Source organism: Neopsephotus bourkii, unplaced genomic scaffold (genome assembly GCF_033783945.1).
Source record: "Neopsephotus bourkii isolate Nb327-2 ecotype Australia unplaced genomic scaffold, CSIRO-AGI_Nbou_v1 NB_1287, whole genome shotgun sequence".
Classification (NCBI taxonomy): domain Eukaryota; kingdom Metazoa; phylum Chordata; class Aves; order Psittaciformes; family Psittacidae; genus Neopsephotus; species Neopsephotus bourkii.
The window spans coordinates 913821-931610 of NW_026901771.1; the positions used below are offsets into that span (position 1 = coordinate 913821).

Here is a 17790-nt window from a genome sequence, read left to right on the forward strand (position 1 = left end):
AGCAAACAAAGGTTTTAAAAAGCAGCTGCAAAATATGTAACATCATACAAAGGATATCTTGGCTACTGTCATAACTACCATACAATATAAATGTTAACCATAAAACATAAACGCTAACCATACAACATAAATGTTAACCATAGATTTTTCATCAGCAGGTGAAACTTGGTGATGAGAATTCAGCTTACTGGTGCATCAACACAGACAGAGAGCTTTGCTTTTGAGCACTCTCTTAGTAAAACAACCATCCATCCTCTCAGTCAGTTGAAGTCAGGCCTCAACAACTCGCAGACAATTCTTTATTCAAAGCAAATTAACGGAGATTTACATACTTGTTTTTAACTGTGGCTTCTGTTTGATTGCCAAGTGGATGTTCTAGTTCATTTCTGCTTTTGTTTGTCAGAAATACAGTTATAACCCTGAGCAAAATCTATTAACTGCTTGTTGAAAGCTACTGCTGACTGCCTCCTTCTACCATCTAGTGGCACCATAAGTGTACTGCCCTTTATATATACTTTTTAGAGTTAAATGGAGAATGATAATAAATGTACAGTTTTGAAAACTGTATAATTTCAAAAAGATAAGTATATATAAGAAATACTTTGTTCTGAAATGCAAAAGTAGGTTTTGTATGTAAGCTATTTGTGGGAGAACGGAAGAGGTTGAATGGTGTAAACTACTAATATCAGAAAAGTTCTGCATCCTGTGGTGAAGAGTAAGTCAGGTTTGTTGACTGAATTCTTACCTTTGGTTGGTTGGTTGGTTGTTTTTTGGGCATGGTAGTACTTGGATTTTAAGTTGAAACCTGCAGAACGAAACTATTCAATATCCCAAGGAAACATGTATGAGACACACACTTGGTTTGCTACTTGCCTGGATGTTTAAATGCACAACAAAAATTAAAGGAGATTATCTAAAGCAAAGAATAGTAGAAAGCCTATAGTTTCCTTTCTGATTATGCAATTGTATTAAGTGCTTTTGTTGTTCCATTTTGCAATAGATGTTTCTTTCATTTAAGGAAAGAGTTTTAATGTCAGTGTCCTAGGAATTTCAGGCTTCAGATGTTTTAAATCAAAAGGCATGCTCTAATTATGCGACTAAACAAGCATGAATCATCTAAAATGCTTTCTGTTCTTTGAACTGAGTTTTGTTTTCACAAAGTGCTGCTTTTGGTGAATTAGGTTACAAAGAAAAATGAATTTTTATCAAATTCTAGAGAAGGTGTATTTCTTCTTTTCCACTGGCGGCAAATTGACAGAAGAGAGAACATCAAATCTCAGCACCCAGGATTTTTTTTTCTCCATTTAAACACATGCTATTCTGTATTCCAGTCATACTGACAAGTTTGCAACATATTTTCCAGGGTGGAAAAATCCCCATACGATGGACTGCTCCTGAAGCTATAGCTTACAGAAAGTTCTCTTCAGCAAGTGATGCGTGGAGCTATGGGATTGTAATGTGGGAGGTGATGTCCTATGGTGAGAGACCATACTGGGAGATGTCCAACCAGGATGTAAGTACTGCCTCGGACTAATCGGCAAGTTTGTGAAACGTTCCTTGAAACTGACTGTCACTCCCTGCCCTGCTTTGCTTTCTCATTCACTGTCTAGGCTGGAACCTAACTTAGATCAGCGTAACTCTGTCAACTTCAATGTGACAGTTAATTCATGCAACCTGAAGACTTGGCCCTCTATAACTAAAACCTTGACTAGCTTCCTCCCATGGATTAAAGACATATTACAAAAAGTCACAGTGAGCATGCCAGGTTTAATGGTGGTTGTATGTGGCTCTCATCCAAATCCCTGGAAATCGGCATCAGATAAGCAAGTTGATGCAGTTCTCAGTAAAGCTATAAATCAAAATTTGAGGGAATACTGGAACTATAAATGGGCCCATTATCTCCAATATAGTCTGACAGCACCCTTCAGTGGACAAACCTGGTTTAAAGTCTAGAAGAGTAAAGCTGCCATGAGACAGGCTGAAAAAGTTGGGGCTGTTCAGCCTGGAGAAGAGAAGGCTGCATGGAGACCTCATAGCAGCCTTCCAGTATCTGAAGGGGGCATATAGGGATGCTGGGGAGGGACTTTTCATTAGGGACTGTACTGATAGGACAAGGGGTAATGGGTTAAAACTTAAACAGGGGAGGTTTAGATTGGATATAAGGAGGAAATTCTTTCCTGTTAAGGTGGTGAGGCACTAGAATGGGTTGCTCAGGGAAGTTGTGAATGCTCCATCCCTGGCAGTGTGCAAGACCAGGCTGCACAGAGCCCTGGGTGATATGGTTTAATGTGAGGTGTCCCTGCCCATGGCAGGGGGTTTGGAACTGTATGATCTTAAGGTCCTTTCCAACCCTAACTATTCTGTGATTCTATGTATTTGCTGATCCTCATTTCTAAGAATTAAATGCATTCAGTTTACCTTAAAAAATACACATAGGCTTAACCGCAGTGCAGGACATAATCCTCCCTCATAACAATGACATGTTTTCCTCTGCTTTATTTTTGCAAAAGGCCAAATAAGCCCTCCCAATTAAAAAACAACTGCTTCCAGCAGAACTGAAGGCTAGAAATGAGACATGGGAAAGGGGAAATGGCTTTTTCTGCAGCACAATTTAAATTTTCACTCAGCTTTTTGTTTGATAGATGCCTATGACAGCTCAAACTGGTATATTCAGTCTTCACACCGGCCATCAATCTCTATGTCAAAATGTGGAACATAAACCAACCCATCTTAACCTTTTTCATAGGCGTGCCTAGAATGCCTCTGCATTGGTTGTGAAGAGTTGACAAGACTTTTCCCAGATGGCTGTTTTTATATTGTTGCTAAGTTATTCAGCTGCCTGAATAACTGTTCAAGTCTGGTTGCTTGTTAAGGCTGATCAGTCATTTGGGGATAAGGATCTGAGAGAGATTTTCCTTTAGAAAGCATCATTTCAGAGTGTTTTGGGAAGAAAAGGAAAAAAACCAACTAGAACTACCTAAAAGAAAAGACTAACAGAACTAATAAAGCCTTATTTCCTTCGGATTTGTACTTTACAGCTTCACCAGTACCATAATCCTAACTAATCTCCAGCATTTCTCTTGTGAGTTCACCCTTTGGAATTAGCTCTCCTGTAGATCACTCTCCCCTGACAATGCCTACAGCCTCCATCCTCTCTCCATGCATCTACCTGCCAGCAGCCCAGCTCCCTGCTGTGCTCCTATGTGGGATGTTACCTATTGGGCCTGGTTTTGAGCTATGCTTCTGTCGATTGACCAGGCAGTGGTGGCTGGTTGCCCATTTAGAGAGACCAAGCAACCGCTGAGATGAAACAGACTTTTCAGTGGAGACATTATTTTGGTACTATCTGAACTGTAAACACATCACAGATCTACTGTAAATAAGCAGATAAGCCCAGTAGGCTCAATTCTGTTTCCCACAGCTAGCAATCTGTTGGCATTTAGATACCCTAGAGAAATGAAGATCTCCACATGGGGCTGACACAGGACATGCAGGAGACCCGAGTCCTTCTGGAGCAACAACTGAAGGCCAGACAGGATACTCAAGGGAGTCTAAAATTAAGACATCTAAGCTTAGATTACTGAATTAAGCTTGGTTTTTCTTTTCCCTGGGGCACAGTATGAAATCACCTATGTATAGATTTCTCATATATTTAAGTCTCTGTCATACAGCGAATTTTATGCTTCTGCCTAGCTGCTGATTCTTACACGACTTGTTTGATTTGATTGAAGTGGGCCAATGGATTTGAAGTTAATAACACAGAATGAGCAAGCAGACCCCAACTAAAAATATGAGTACCCCAGCCTCAGTACTTTGCCTGAACTGAGAGCCTCTTACCAGCTCCTGAACTGCCACAGCTTGCAAACACCAATTGAAGGCAAACTGCTGTTATTCTCCCTAAAAAAGCCACACTGCTGGCTGGTTACTTCCAGCCGTGATGCCAGGCTGGGAGGTGTCATACCATCCTTCATACTCTTCTTATCTCCACTGAAGGAGGGAAGGGGGATTGGAGCCTGGCTCTGACGTGATGGGCATCCGCATGCCCCACAGGCTCCCTGACCCACACTGATACCACCCAGTACCGCAGCAATACCTCTCATCACTGAGCCACCTCCTGAGCAGCCTGCAAGCACTGCAGTGGTTCATTAGGGAGGAGAGTCTGAAGCACAGGTAGGAAGCAGTACCCCTTCATCTTTCTGTTGCTCTGTTAGTTTCTGTTCTCCCTTATTTGCCAGCACTGACACTGATCAGATCGGGCTTTATCCAGCCTCAGGCTGCCATTTCCAGGTAATTAGTTCAGGTATCACTTTACTCTGACTTCCACGTATAAGAAGCAACTTTGGTAATCTATGGACATTTCAGAAGCGTGTCTGAGACCTGAATATCTGAGTTCCTGCCACATCTTGTCTCTGAGTTAAAGAAACAGTGCATTACTGTCATCACAACTGTAGCATGCTGCATGCTACAGAATATCATAATTGTATAACTGAGAGGCTTTTTACAAGGGGATATAGGGATAGGATAAGGGGGAATGGCTTTAAGATCAAAGAGGGTAGATCTAGAAAAGGTATTAGGAATAAATTCTTTACTATGAGGGTGGTGAGACACTGGTATGTGTTGCCAAGAGAAGTTGTGACTGCCCCATCCCTGGCAGTGTTCAAGGCCTGGTTGGATGGGGCTTGGAGAAACCTGCTCTAGTGGAAGGTGCATCTGCCTTTTCTGAACGGAACTAGATGATCTTTTAGGTCCCTTCCAACCCTAACTATTCTATGATACGGTGTTTAGGAGCTGATTGCTAAGGAGTTGAGATAATTGCTTCAGCCTTGCAACAGCAGAGGGTGGTATTCTTGATCTAATCTTCCATCCAGAAGCAAAGCTGAACACAGCCATGGCAGCATCTGCCTGTTCATCATTAGTATGCTGTTGGAAAACCCAATTACTCTGCATTGCACGAAATGCACTTTATATCAAAATGCACATAGAGACTCAAATTCTCTGCATTCCCAAAGTAATAGATGCAATGGTTAGGCTCACTGTGAGCCTTCTTTTAATGGGAGATTGAACAGAACAAGAAACTGACAAAAACATACTAGCAAATCCCACAGCAGCTGAGGCTGAGGGACCTTTCCAGTCTGTCTGGTCCAGCCCCCTGCTCAAGCAGGGTCAGCTAAAGCAGTTTGCTCAGAGCTGTCCAAGGATGGAGACTACAACTTCTGGGCAGTCTGTGCCAGTGTTCAGTCACATGCAGGATAGAAAAGTGTTTTCTTACATTCTGCTGGAATTTCAGGATTATCAGTTTGAGCCCCAGCAAGCACCAGCTCATCCACTCAGTGCTCCCTGAGTCACAAGTACAACTTTACAGAAAAGGCTCACTTGGGCAGTTACTTTTCCCTTCCATGCCCATTAGCACTGCCTGGTTGAGGGACTGCACTGTCGTAAATGCAGTATTTGGCTCACAGTCCTTTCTGCTGTTGCCCCTGTCAGTTGCCAGTGGCACATCCTCTGAGCATATTGTGAGCAGTAGTTTTTGCCTGGTTTTCCTCACCACGTAATTGGTATTTCATTTCTCCACTCCCTCTGCAACACCCCATTCATGGTTGATTTTTAGAGGTCTCTCCTAGTCCTTATCTTGATCCATGAGCCTTTTGTTGTATGTTCTCTCCTCTGTCCAGCTGAGGAGGGGAGTGATAGAGCGGCTTTGGTGGGCACCTGGTGTCCAGCCAGGGTCAGCCCACCAGTCATGCTGTTCCATTGTCTTGCAACCTTGTGCTACAACACAGGGACTTTCAGTCTCTGTTCCAGTTGTGAGTGATTTCACCTGATGTTGGGTCAACTCACTATGAGGAACCCAATTGCCATCATCTATTTTGCTTCAGTAGTTATAATCCCTCTCCTCTCAGTGGCTCTGTTACCAGCCCACCTCTTGACTCTCCCACTGCTGTTACCACAAGGAATGAGCAGGGAGAGAGACTTACAATCAAGTCCATTCGGCCCCACTATTCACCTCCTGGAAAGAGGGTTTGGATGAGTGGTAGGACCCTCACAGAGAGTCCAAGTCACCAGGTGAGAGTAGTGACAACACAGACCTTCATTCCAGCTGCCTCTCCCTTTTATTGAGGCTGGCTTCTGCCTGTCCTCCTCTGTAGACCTTAAGACATATCTATTCAAGGCCAGCCATAAGAATTCATAAAGTGACCGCTTCATTCAAAGTACATTAAATATTCTGCTGAAGAATGAAGATAGCAATATGTAATTAGGCCTACATCCAAAACAGAAGTATCTGTTAATACAGAATAATGATGAGAGCAATATGGATGCTGTTTATGCTGTGATGCTGACTCCTGAGGGCTTTCCTTGAAGTTCAGCACCACACAGAGCAAAGGACTCCTTTTCTCTGGAGCCTTCTCCCCAGGCTTTCAGTGCCCAAATGTTAACAGTGAGCACCTGTGACCTTCTAAATTTTGTTCCTGGGAAATCGCAAGTTATGGGACATATTGTAAAGCTTGCTTTTCTGCATCTCGGGACATTTCCTTTAGTAGAATGAATTACCCTGAGTTCACATGAACTTATTTTGCGGACATAATAGGACTTTCCCAAAGGTCATTGATACTGTACATATGGGCAGGGAAAATAACAGAGAGGGGCAGGCACTAAACAGATTCATAAAAGACACATTGTGCAAACAACAGTAAGTACAGAAGTACAGTCAGAGGTTCTGCTACAGCAAAATGGCAACATTAACATTACTACACTTACTGTGTTTTGATCATAGTGAAACTCTTCTCTAGCTAGCAATAAAGTGCTTATTAAATTGGGTGGGGTTTTGTAAAGTACTTGTTTTCCAAGTATAAACTCCACAGAGCCAGATCTGGCTTTTCACATTCCATTTTACAAATTGCTTTTCTAATTAAACAACTTTAGGAAATCAGTTCACTTTTTTAGACCATAGCTAAGTGATGTTCTGTGTGGCTGACAGTTAAACATTCATTTCTTACATGCATAGCATAGAAGCCACTGATATGCCCACCCCTACCCAAAGGGAAGCAATGCCAGGAAAGGCAAGTTCACCATTGCCTCACGCTGTGCCTGTATATCATGTGAACACATCTTCAGTCAGATGAAGAGTAGGGCTGAGCTAACTCTGCCAAGGGTCTCTTGTTGATTCTATGATTCTGTGACTTATCTCTCAGCCACAGCAATTGAATCACGAGGAGCCAGCACAGGTAACACGGAGCCCAAGCTGATGTGAAGTATTAAATTAATACTTGACATCTAAATAAACCCAGTCTGATTTTGATAGACTACAACTGTTCACAAGTACCCATTGGGTCAATGCAAGCCACAGAGACTCAGCACCTCTGCAGATCTGGTGTCCTCTCTTTATATTCCTGAGCAGGGATTTGGAAGCTGAACTTTAGGGAACTGGATTTGAAAATACCTCTTGTAAATTCTTTATTACTGTATACAGTATAATGTAGAGGTTTAAAACTGTTACTAGCTTTGAGGAATGTTCTTGTTTAAGTAAATAACCATGTTATTATTGCGGTAAGTCACTTCCGACCTGTGTTGACGCTGATTAATGCACTTCTTAGATGTGTGGCGTGCACCAGAGGTGTCCATTAATTAGGGCTGCTGCACAGTCTGTCGTGTCTTATTGCTTAATTAATAAACATTAGCTAAGATATTGAACATTCCAAGGAAACTTGTGTACTGATGAACAGATTGTGCTAAGAGCCTGCCTTGCTAATGCTCATGTGAGGAAAGGAAGATTTATATTCCATGCATTTGGTTTGTAGAACAGCTGTGAGTGAAGTCTACTGGGACACCTGTTAGGGACCACTGTATAAATTAGTGCATGTTGCAGAACTATGGTATTCAAAAAGAAAAAACGGAATATTTAATGGATTGGCATCAATATGCAAGAAAACTACTGTCGGAAACAGAATAAAAGCCCTTAGACTCATGAAAGTTTCTTGTAATAGTAAAAATAACTTACCCTAATATAGTTCTTTCAACCCACAGATACCAAAACACTTGGCAGGCACCTGGAATTGGCTCCGTACCAATGAGGCATGAGCAGCTGTCTCTCCCTCCTGGCAGGTTTTCCAGATGTCAGCAGGACACAGGGACAATGTCCCTCTGGACTTTCTTCTGCCTCAGTCTCATTACAAAATCTGTCAGTTACCTTTTGAAAGCAAAAGTTTATGTTACTGTTAATAATGAAGCTATCAGAAAGATTACAGCTTAATTTTCAGGTGCAGGTTTTGCCAATTTCCATGTGTTTTAAAACTCAACCCGCATAAATATCAGGTAGCAGTCCATAAACTATTGTTCAGGTAATTTTATATTATAATTCATATTTAATAACAACTCTGTCTTCAACCTTTACAGCAATGTCTAACATCATACAAAAAAAATGATAAAATATATTTAACAGGCTCCAGTGTTTAATATCATCTGTGTTCAAAAATATGTAAAAATAGTTGTCCCTCTTTTTATAGAAGTAAAAGCATGAGCATTAAAAAGCATGGACATCATTAGCTCTGTTCACTGTAAAAAATACTCCCTTTCCCTTACAGTTTAGATTCTTATCTGCTAAAAAGCAGTGCTTGTAAAAATACACCCTGGCTATTTTACTCACATGAATGCTGACCCACAAGACCTTCTAAGGAGTTTTGAAGTTGCTGATCACTGAAAAGATACCTACAGCCTCTTTCTCAGTGTTTGAAGGCAGCACATAATATTTGCATGTTTTCCTCCTTTGATATACCCATCAAGTGTTCATCACAAAGACAGAGCTAGAGAGCAGCAGTAACCAGCCTTTTTGTTAGCAGACTCAGGGATTCATTTGCGTAGGAACTGTGCTGATACTCCTGTTCTTTCAGGTTGAAATAAATGGGGCATTGATTTGCCAATGTGGAAAGTGTTACGCCGACTGCTAGAGCTCTTGCTATATGCCCTTTGTAGATACAGATATTCACAATTCAGGTGGTGCTTCTTCAACCTTAAACTGACAAGGAAAAAAAGCATGTAAAAGATGTTAACATGTAGAATCTTTACATATTATACAATATACAGTTTTATATTACCAAGAAGAAATTAGTATTTCTTTCCTTTAGGTATATGGATATCTAACTCGTCTGTTCAGAGATAGGTGCTGTGCAAGTAGCAGAGTGGGAGCTAAAATAAATAAGTAAATAGGGAACTAAGAAGCTCTAATTCTTCCTTTGAGACTTGATTCCCATTGCAATACTAGACACTGCACAGTTTTACTCTTGCTTCTTAGGCTCTAAAAATAAAACTTGCTTCACAAGGGATGCTAATGAGGCAATAGTTGTAGTTTATTTTTAAAATGTGCTGGTATTAATGAGAAATTATAATGGTGCCAGTACCAGCTGGCATTTCTGTTCATACTGAAATGTTCCTTTTGAACAAGAGAGGAAACAAATGCACTGTAACTTCTTTTTCAAAGATCCGTAAAAGAGAGTTCTGTAAAATTGGGGTTGATTTGGGTTTTTTTGCTGAATAAATTATTGTAGAAGAACCTCATCAGCCCTCTATTGTTGTGTTGAGCAGATGCTGTATGTCTCATAAAAGTAGAGAAGCTTTCCCTCTGCCTTAAAACCAAATTATGTCTCATAAATTCATCATTTTTAGCCAGGATAGTTAAGTATAAAGATGAGAATAGCTGCGTTTCTGGGCTGCTGAAGATTGCCTCTTCAGTGACAAGTATCAAGTAAGCTCTACCCCACACTGTAACAAGAACCTGTGTTTTATGAAGCCGCCTTTGACAACCTGCTTGAGATACGTGAGCTTTGACAGTTTTGTGCACGGAGGGTTGAATTTCACCCATCCTGAGCCTGTAACAGGATCAGTCTAGAGAGCAGATTCAGCATCCGAAAGCAAGGCTTTGGAAGGAATTTCTTTGGCAATCTCACGATATTTTTTCCTATAGCAGCCATTTCAGCAGTCCAGATTCTGGACCACTGAAGTAAAATCCCAGGGAGATCAACAAGTAGCCAGAAAAGCAGGTGGCAGGATTATCATGTTGACAAATCATTCACTGCTAGACATTACCTCTGTATGTGCATGGCTAGGCCTGTCTGCACATATGTGATCTGTCAATGCTCATGTATGCGTAAAATTCAGACATCCCACTGGCAAGTAACACTGCCTTTGGAGTAGCCTGGACATCCCGCTGCTGTTGCTGATGGGGCTAAAACTTACCCTATGCAAACTAATTCCCTGCATTACTGCAGACGCTTGTTTTTCATGCATAGGTGTTTCTGCCAGGATACAAGAGGACTATACACTGTAGGACCAAACCACCTCATTTGATAAAACTAGAGACCCCGCTGTGTACAGCTACAAGAGTCTTGTTTCATTTTCTACTATGCTATGAAAGGGAGCTAAGGTCCTAATACAGCCTCATTACTCTTATTTATTTGCATAATGCTTGCAGCATAAGCATTAGGCATTGCTAAACAGAACCCACAACATTAATTCAGAATTCAAAAAGAGAACAAGGATATATTCCAGGATAATAAGATTGAATATATTGAAGCTACAGCTAGTGCTATAAAACATTGATTTGCTGTAAACAGTTTAATGTACCCCTTTCCAACTGCATTAATATGTCTGCAGCATGTATGAGGATGATAAATGTCTCCTTAAAGCAGAATAGGTATGAATGTAGTAGGTATGTTTCTCATAACAGCACTGTGTTATTATAAATATTGTGTACAATGATTTGTACTTCAGGGAACATTTAGCATTGGTTGGATTTTTACATGGAAGGGATATGCGTGTGTGGTAGGGTTGGTCTTTTTCCTAGCTTTGTTTTTGATCAGTCACTTACCATTCTACTCTTTTATATGCAAGAAATCCTGACTGTAATTTCTATCCTCCCCACTGCTACTATCACTCATTGCAGAAGCTCCTAACCCTCCCTCTTGGTTTTTTAAATCTTATATAGAATGAATCCAGACAGCTTTTCATGGATCTTACCTACTTTGCTACCTCCCTATCACACATTAGGACATTAGGGCTGCTAATGTCCTTTTCAGGTGATGTTTTTTTTTGTTTTACTAAAAATAAGCCTCCCTTCAATTCTGATCAGATGTGATTTTTCATACATGTGATTTATTTGTGACATCAGATCTGTTTTTTTCCACATGTTTTTCCACATGTTTTTCACATCAGCTGAACCTAGAAGTTACCATGTACACTTCAGGGTATATGGTAACACAGTAATTTTATTAACTCATAAACAGCTTGGACATCCTAACCATAATGATCACCAGAAACATATTGTGACCAGGTAAATTTGCCAGGTGCTGTAACATGCATTTGTAGTGCTTGATTATATCGTGACACTGCCATACATTTCCCTCAGTGAAGCCCATAAAGTGAGGGTAACTGCGCCATTAGTTCTTATCCCCGGTTTCTAATTGTCAACTTTACACTGTCCTTTCAGCATTTAATTCTCATGCCCAGTAATTGTATGCATTGTATTGCTTTAGGTTATACTGTCTATCGAAGAAGGCTACAGGCTTCCAGCTCCCATGGGCTGCCCAGCTTCTCTTCACCAACTAATGCTTCACTGCTGGCAAAAGGAGAGGAACCACCGTCCAAAATTTAGTGACATTGTCAACTTCCTAGACAAACTGATCCGCAATCCCAGCACCCTTCATACGCTAGTGGAGGATGTACTTGTGTAAGACCCTTTTTGGTACTTTATTGTTTGGATAACACATAGTGGCTATCCTTAGATGGTTTAGGGCATTAGGTAGAGAGAGCTGCAAAGTTCTGAATTCACACAATTATGGGGTTTCAAATAACTTTAAGCCACTTTTAAGGCTTGTTTTATTGATACACTGAGTATAAGGACTCTTTTTCTCAAGTTGTGCAGATTATATTAGTTATTTTTCTTATTTTTGTCTGAGCTCTGTGTGCTCTGTCCTTAATCTTTGTGAATCTCTTTGTTTGTTCAGGTTTTTCTTGGTGCTTCTCCTATGTGCTTGTTTTCTCTTTGTAGTATTTCACCCCTCTATTCAAACAGCCTGTCTCTCCATCTGACAGTGCGCAAGCAATTTCTGAACTGCCTTGGAGGAAATGGGTGAAGGTCCAGGTGCCATCACTCTCTTCTTTAGCTGAAATTCACCTTTAGATGAAGGTGCTTTGATGAAGATCTGCATAGATTTTTCTGAGAACTTTAGTGGGTTTCTCCATCTTTCTGTTTTAGTCGCACTAATATTAAGGAAAAGACCTGAAACAGAAATGGGACTAAATTAGCCCCTTCATTTTTATTTGCTGCTCTATATAATTCTATGTAAAAGCAAAGATACAAAATTTCATTCTTTTTGCTTCTTCTAATGTTAGTTTTAGGCTTTTAATCAAAGTGTTCCCATTGCACTATGGTGTAGCAGTAAGAAGCCGTTTGAGGTGAGGTTTTGAGTAGATATATGTGAAAATCATCTTGTGGTGTTTTAATGTTTTTAAATGTAATGTTAAATTCTGTTTGTCCTTCACTTTCACTACTGTGTTTACAAACTATTATAATCCTGAATGTATAAGATCTGTAAAGAAACACTCTGTGGAAACAAAAATAAAAGCAGTGGGAGAGCTTTGTTCCTCAGTTTGTTAACTGAGTTGCAATGGTTTAAAAATATGTATTGTTTCAGTAGTGCAACTTGGCAGACTGACATGACTCTTAAGTTACAGGCAATGGGTTAAAGAGATCCTCAGTTAACACCTGACCTTTACAGCTCAGGCTCTTCCCTCATTCCTTCTGCCCTTTAATAACAATAATGCCTACCAGAGTAAGTTGTCGTATTTTGTAGTGCTTTGGTAACCTTTGCGTTTTGTTTTTACAGAATGCCAGATTCACCTGGTGAAGTTCCAGAATATCCTTTGTTTGTTTCAGTCAGTGACTGGCTGGACTCCATAAAAATGGGTCAGTATAAAAATAACTTCATGGCAGCGGGTTTCACAACTTTGGATACGGTCTCAAGAATGAGTATTGAGTAAGTATGTAATCTGTTGTCCCTACAGTGATTAATCGATCTGCATTTGTTTGGATGCTGCAGTGACATAATTACAGTGATGTATGGAACAGTGCTTTCATTTCCTTTCCTACTTGAAGCTAATACTGAACAAATACGGGTTTTTACCAAAACATCACTGGAGAAAGATATGATTAAGATACGCAGAACGCAGCTTTATTCTGTGACCAAACCAAACACTATCAAAGGCCAGGCAGTGAGCATCCTGAAATGTTTCTTGGAGAATCAGTTTTGACCACTGAAATCCATGGCAAAAACCTTTTCTTACTTTGCTGTTAACATGATCACGCCTATGTCAGTCCTCATGAGGCAGTTGTTCCTCTCCTTGCTGCCCTTCTGCAACCATCTCTGACACCATCTCTGACATTACTGTATAATTTTTTAAATGAAAATCCCGCACTCAGTATATAAGGGGTTTGGGCAACCTGTGGATTAATCTGGTATCATAATGATATGATATGTTTTGCCCTCTATTCCTTTCCCATGAATTCCTAATCTTCTATTTGATGCTAGGACTGTCTGTATTAATACTGGTAATGGTCAGTTATGATTCACTAATTTTACACGTGAGGTTAGGACCGGTTTTCTCCCATGTGCATCTCTTCACATTCACCTACATTAGATTTCATTTGCTGCTTTATGGCATTGTCACTTAGTCTTGTGAGATCCGTCTAAAACTCATCACAGATGGTCCCTTCCCTTACTACTCTGAACAATTCAGTCTCACCAACTGACTTTTTCACCGCTGTGCTTGCCGCTTTCTCCAGACCATTTGCTGATTTCTTGAACATAACTGTTCAATATTATCCCAGTATAAATAGATCCCTGTAGGTTTCTGTTGATGACTACCTTGTAAAACTTGGCAATTCACCCCTAACCTCCTGACTTTAAACCAGTTAGCCATGCAAAGACCTTCTTATGCCATAGCTCCTTATTTTCCTTATAAAGCTTTGATGAGGACTCTTCTCTAAAGCTTCTGGAAATCCAAGTGGGGTGTATCAAATTAAATTGCCTTCATGCATATGTATTCTGACTCCTCCACTGAAAACAAGTAACTTTCTAAAACAGGACTTCTCTTTGCAAAAGCCGTGGTGACTCCAGTAGATAATTTACCCAAGCATCCAATAATTCTGTACTTTACTCTAGTTTCTATTACGCCCTGTAATGATTCTAGACTCACAGACCTGTGGTTCCCCAGATCTCCCCTGGAAACCTTTTCTTTTGTCTGGCACCACTCTCCATGCCTCAGGCGCAAAGAACTTCTTAAGCACGTGGAACACAGCTGATAACCCCCTCTCACATCCCTGTTCATAATTCCACTATTTCATCTTTAAGCATTTGTAAAACTCTTGGCTAAACACAATATTGTTCTGGAGGTGGGCTGTTGCTTGGTTTTATAATTTGTCCTATAACCCCTCCTGCAATCACTTCAATTTCAGCCAGATCCTCTGGCGAGTCCCCATAACGGTTCTGGCACCGGAGTCACTTTGATTTCTTTCACAGTGAGTATCAGCTCAAATAATCAGTTTAGTCTTCTGACAGTGGACAGTCTTTCAGTGCTCTTTTGTACCCATCATTAGACTCTACAGACACTCTGGCAGGTTGCTTGTACCCAGTGAGTTTGCCAAAAGGTTTATTATGAGTTTTATTATTAGGTGTTTTTTCCTTCTTCCTCTAGCTCTTTTTTAGCTTGCCTTACTGTGCTTTTACAGATAATCTCTCTAAGGTTATCATCCTTTCTTCTTGCTTTAGATACCACTTCAGCTTTTTGAAAGATTCCTTCTTTCTCCAAATAACCTCCATTACCCTAGGCCTGCTGGCTTCTTTATGAACTTTATCAGACCTTCCTGTAATTGAATTTCTAATACCACTCCCTCTGTAAAGTTTTTATTCTCTGACTCTCTTTTGATTCTAAGATGCCCAATATTTTTGCATATTCCCTGCTGACCCTAAGTGTTGTGTATCATCCACCATGTGGATGTTAAGCCTAAGTACATAATAGTTGCTACTATCCAGTGGCTCTTTATCTGGAGGATACAGAGGCAGGTATCTTGTACTGAAAATCTGGAACCCATAAAGGTCATGCCTCATCCTGTAAGCTCCTTTACTAGCTATATTGTCAAACAATTTTGAGGGTATCTATACAGGCAATGTCTATGCTATGTCCCAGTGTGCGATCTGCACAATTGGCAAGGCGTATCTGAGGATTCCTGCCCTTGCCACCTTTGTGATCTTTCTCAGCATCTTGCAGTTGGTGATGTTTGGAGAACAACTGAACTAGTGGATTGTGCTGGATGCTGAGGGCTGTTGACTTCATTCCTGCCAAAGAGTTGAGCTCAGTGGGTGAGCTACCCACTCCAGGGTGCAGGTCTAGATGAGATGAAGGGAAAGTAGGACAAATCTGGGTCAAGCTGGAAGATTTAATGTTACTCCAATCTTTTAGAACATCTGTCACCACTGCAGTTAGGGGTTGGGGTTTCTGATTCCCAAATCATCAGAAGCACAGCCTCTGTTATTGCTGCTTCAAAACTGCAGGAGTGAGTGTAGCAGCCCCATTGCTTTGCAAGTATGAGTGGGAAACATTTGCTAATAACACATTACTAAAAATGGGCTATTAGATCCCACCTCTCAGGTTCTTCCTCAAGATTTGGAAAAATTACTTGACCATTAATATAACAAAAGATCCCAGTGCTCTAACTGCAAAATTTCTTTTTATTTCCTTAAATGTCTGTCTTTAAGAAGTTGGAATTGAGCATTTGCAGCTTTCTTATGTGTCCCAGACAGGAAGGTAAATTGTCCTGAAGAAGAGCAACTCACCTTAAATTTGTACTCTTTTGTGTACAAGAGACCTGACTTGACTTGCATCCAAGCTGAAACTTTTTATCTTGCAGTGACGTTAGAAGAATTGGAGTTGTACTCATTGGACACCAGAGACGAATAGTCAGCAGTTTACAGACTTTGCGGTTACACATGATGCACATACAGGAGAAAGGATTTCATGTATGAAAGTACTAAAATCAACTGTGTTTTGTGCCTCAGCATTTCTAAAATGGAAAATATTCCCAATCTCCCCTTCTGCTCTTCCTAACTTCAAGAACTGCAGTCTCCAGTTCAGACTATAAAAGTACTTCTGTGTTAATGCTTCCAAACTGGAATTTTTAATCACACTGCATAGCTCCTCCACCAGTTATCTGCCAATAAAATCCTGGCCTACTGCAAGACTCTTGCTACACATTGATGAATAACTCAGCATGGATGTGTAACTTTGTATAACAGTATTTGGGAAACTTTCATGAACTTCCTTGAAAGTAATAATCTATTTGGCCTGGTGTGGCTTCTTTATCGATGTATTTAGAGTTTGCTGGTAGATCAAAAAGTATTTGACTTCTTTCATGTTCTGTGACCATGTAACTTCCAATGCCAAATGTGCAATCAAAAAAGTTTGACATAACTATTTATTTTATTTCTTAACTAAATCCAAATGTATGGGTCCTATCATTGTATTACTTTATAATAATACTTTGAATGCTGATAAGCTGGTGCCTCAAAGTGTTAATATTGTTTGCAGGAATGACTGATTTTATGTAGTGAATTTTCATTGTGTGAACAACTGGGAGGATAGTGAGAGAAATCTGTTTGAAATCTTCAGGTCCTTGATTTTTAATTACTTTAGCACTTGACACTTTTTATGCTTTAAATTTTAGATTAGGTTGGGAAACTTGTTCATTCTTGGGATTCTTCACCATCCTAGAACAACTTCTTTTTTTTCCTTTGTTGTTTTTCTTTTCTTAAATACTCAGCATTTGCTTCTACTATGTGGCAAGTATTCACTGGAAAACTGATTGTAATGTTTCTATAACCACATGTGAAACCTGTTTGTCAGCTGTATTGTGGCCACATAGACTTCAGAAAGCTTTCTGTTCTAGAAGTGCAGGCCTCTGCTGCTTGAACTAAGCATAACTTCCATCACTGGTAGTAGACCTTAGAAGGCCAGCCATCAGTGGGGTGATGCGCTTATTCCCATGGGAGCAGACCAGCCATATCATCCTCCAGTCGAGGGCAATGGTACAACCACCAACTAGTGCTGGAAGTTACATGCAGCAGTGTGCAGCTACCTTGTACGTAGGCAGAAAAGCAGATGTAGGACAGCAGTGTAATAATATGTTGCCTTGAGCCTACTGACTGCTTTAGAAGTGAAAACCAGACTGCTGAAATGGAGCTCTGGTTACTATAGGGTAGACCTTCATTTAGGACAGATATCTAAATGACATCAAGCAATTACCTTTAGAACCCTTCAATAGCCATATTTACATGCAAGAAAATGTCCATAAAGGCCTAACATAGTATTTGTACCTCTCTAAGACTTACAGCTTTTATGTTTTATTCAGACAACTTACACAGACGTGCTGGGCTACGTTTCCAAGTTTCTGCATGGGATATGCACTACTGGGAACAGGGGAACAAGCGCACAGTAGAAGTCATGCACAGACGTGGATGCATGTCCCATGTAAACTGGGTGCAGATGCTTTTGTTGATTTATACATAGTCTGAAGGATGTTTTCGAGTTATGTGGCATTCCAAATATACTCAAGTATTACAGCTCTTCCGTTAAAATGTGCATTTGGGTAATTAGTATAATATATGTATATATCAAAATGAACTATGTACTTTATGTAATCATAGTGATATTTACTGCTTAATTTACAGCTTGTAAATCAAAATGTAT

At 40.2% G+C, this 17790-nt stretch overlaps 1 protein-coding gene across 9 annotated transcripts in view; it reads left to right on the top strand.

The window, feature by feature from the left end:
• LOC133218675 (ephrin type-A receptor 6) overlaps positions 1-16853 on the top strand; it is a 472741-nt gene extending 455888 nt beyond the window's left edge. For all 9 annotated transcript variants that reach the window (XM_061365345.1, XM_061365351.1, XM_061365341.1 and 6 more), the window contains 4 exons: positions 1364-1513; positions 11523-11716; positions 12876-13025; positions 15956-16853. In XM_061365345.1, coding sequence (XP_061221329.1) covers positions 1364-1513; positions 11523-11716; positions 12876-13025; positions 15956-16070 — 609 coding nt within the window. In that variant the 3' untranslated portion in view covers positions 16071-16853. The remainder of the gene's footprint in view (positions 1-1363; positions 1514-11522; positions 11717-12875; positions 13026-15955) is intronic.
• The last annotated feature ends 937 nt before the right edge of the window (positions 16854-17790 follow it).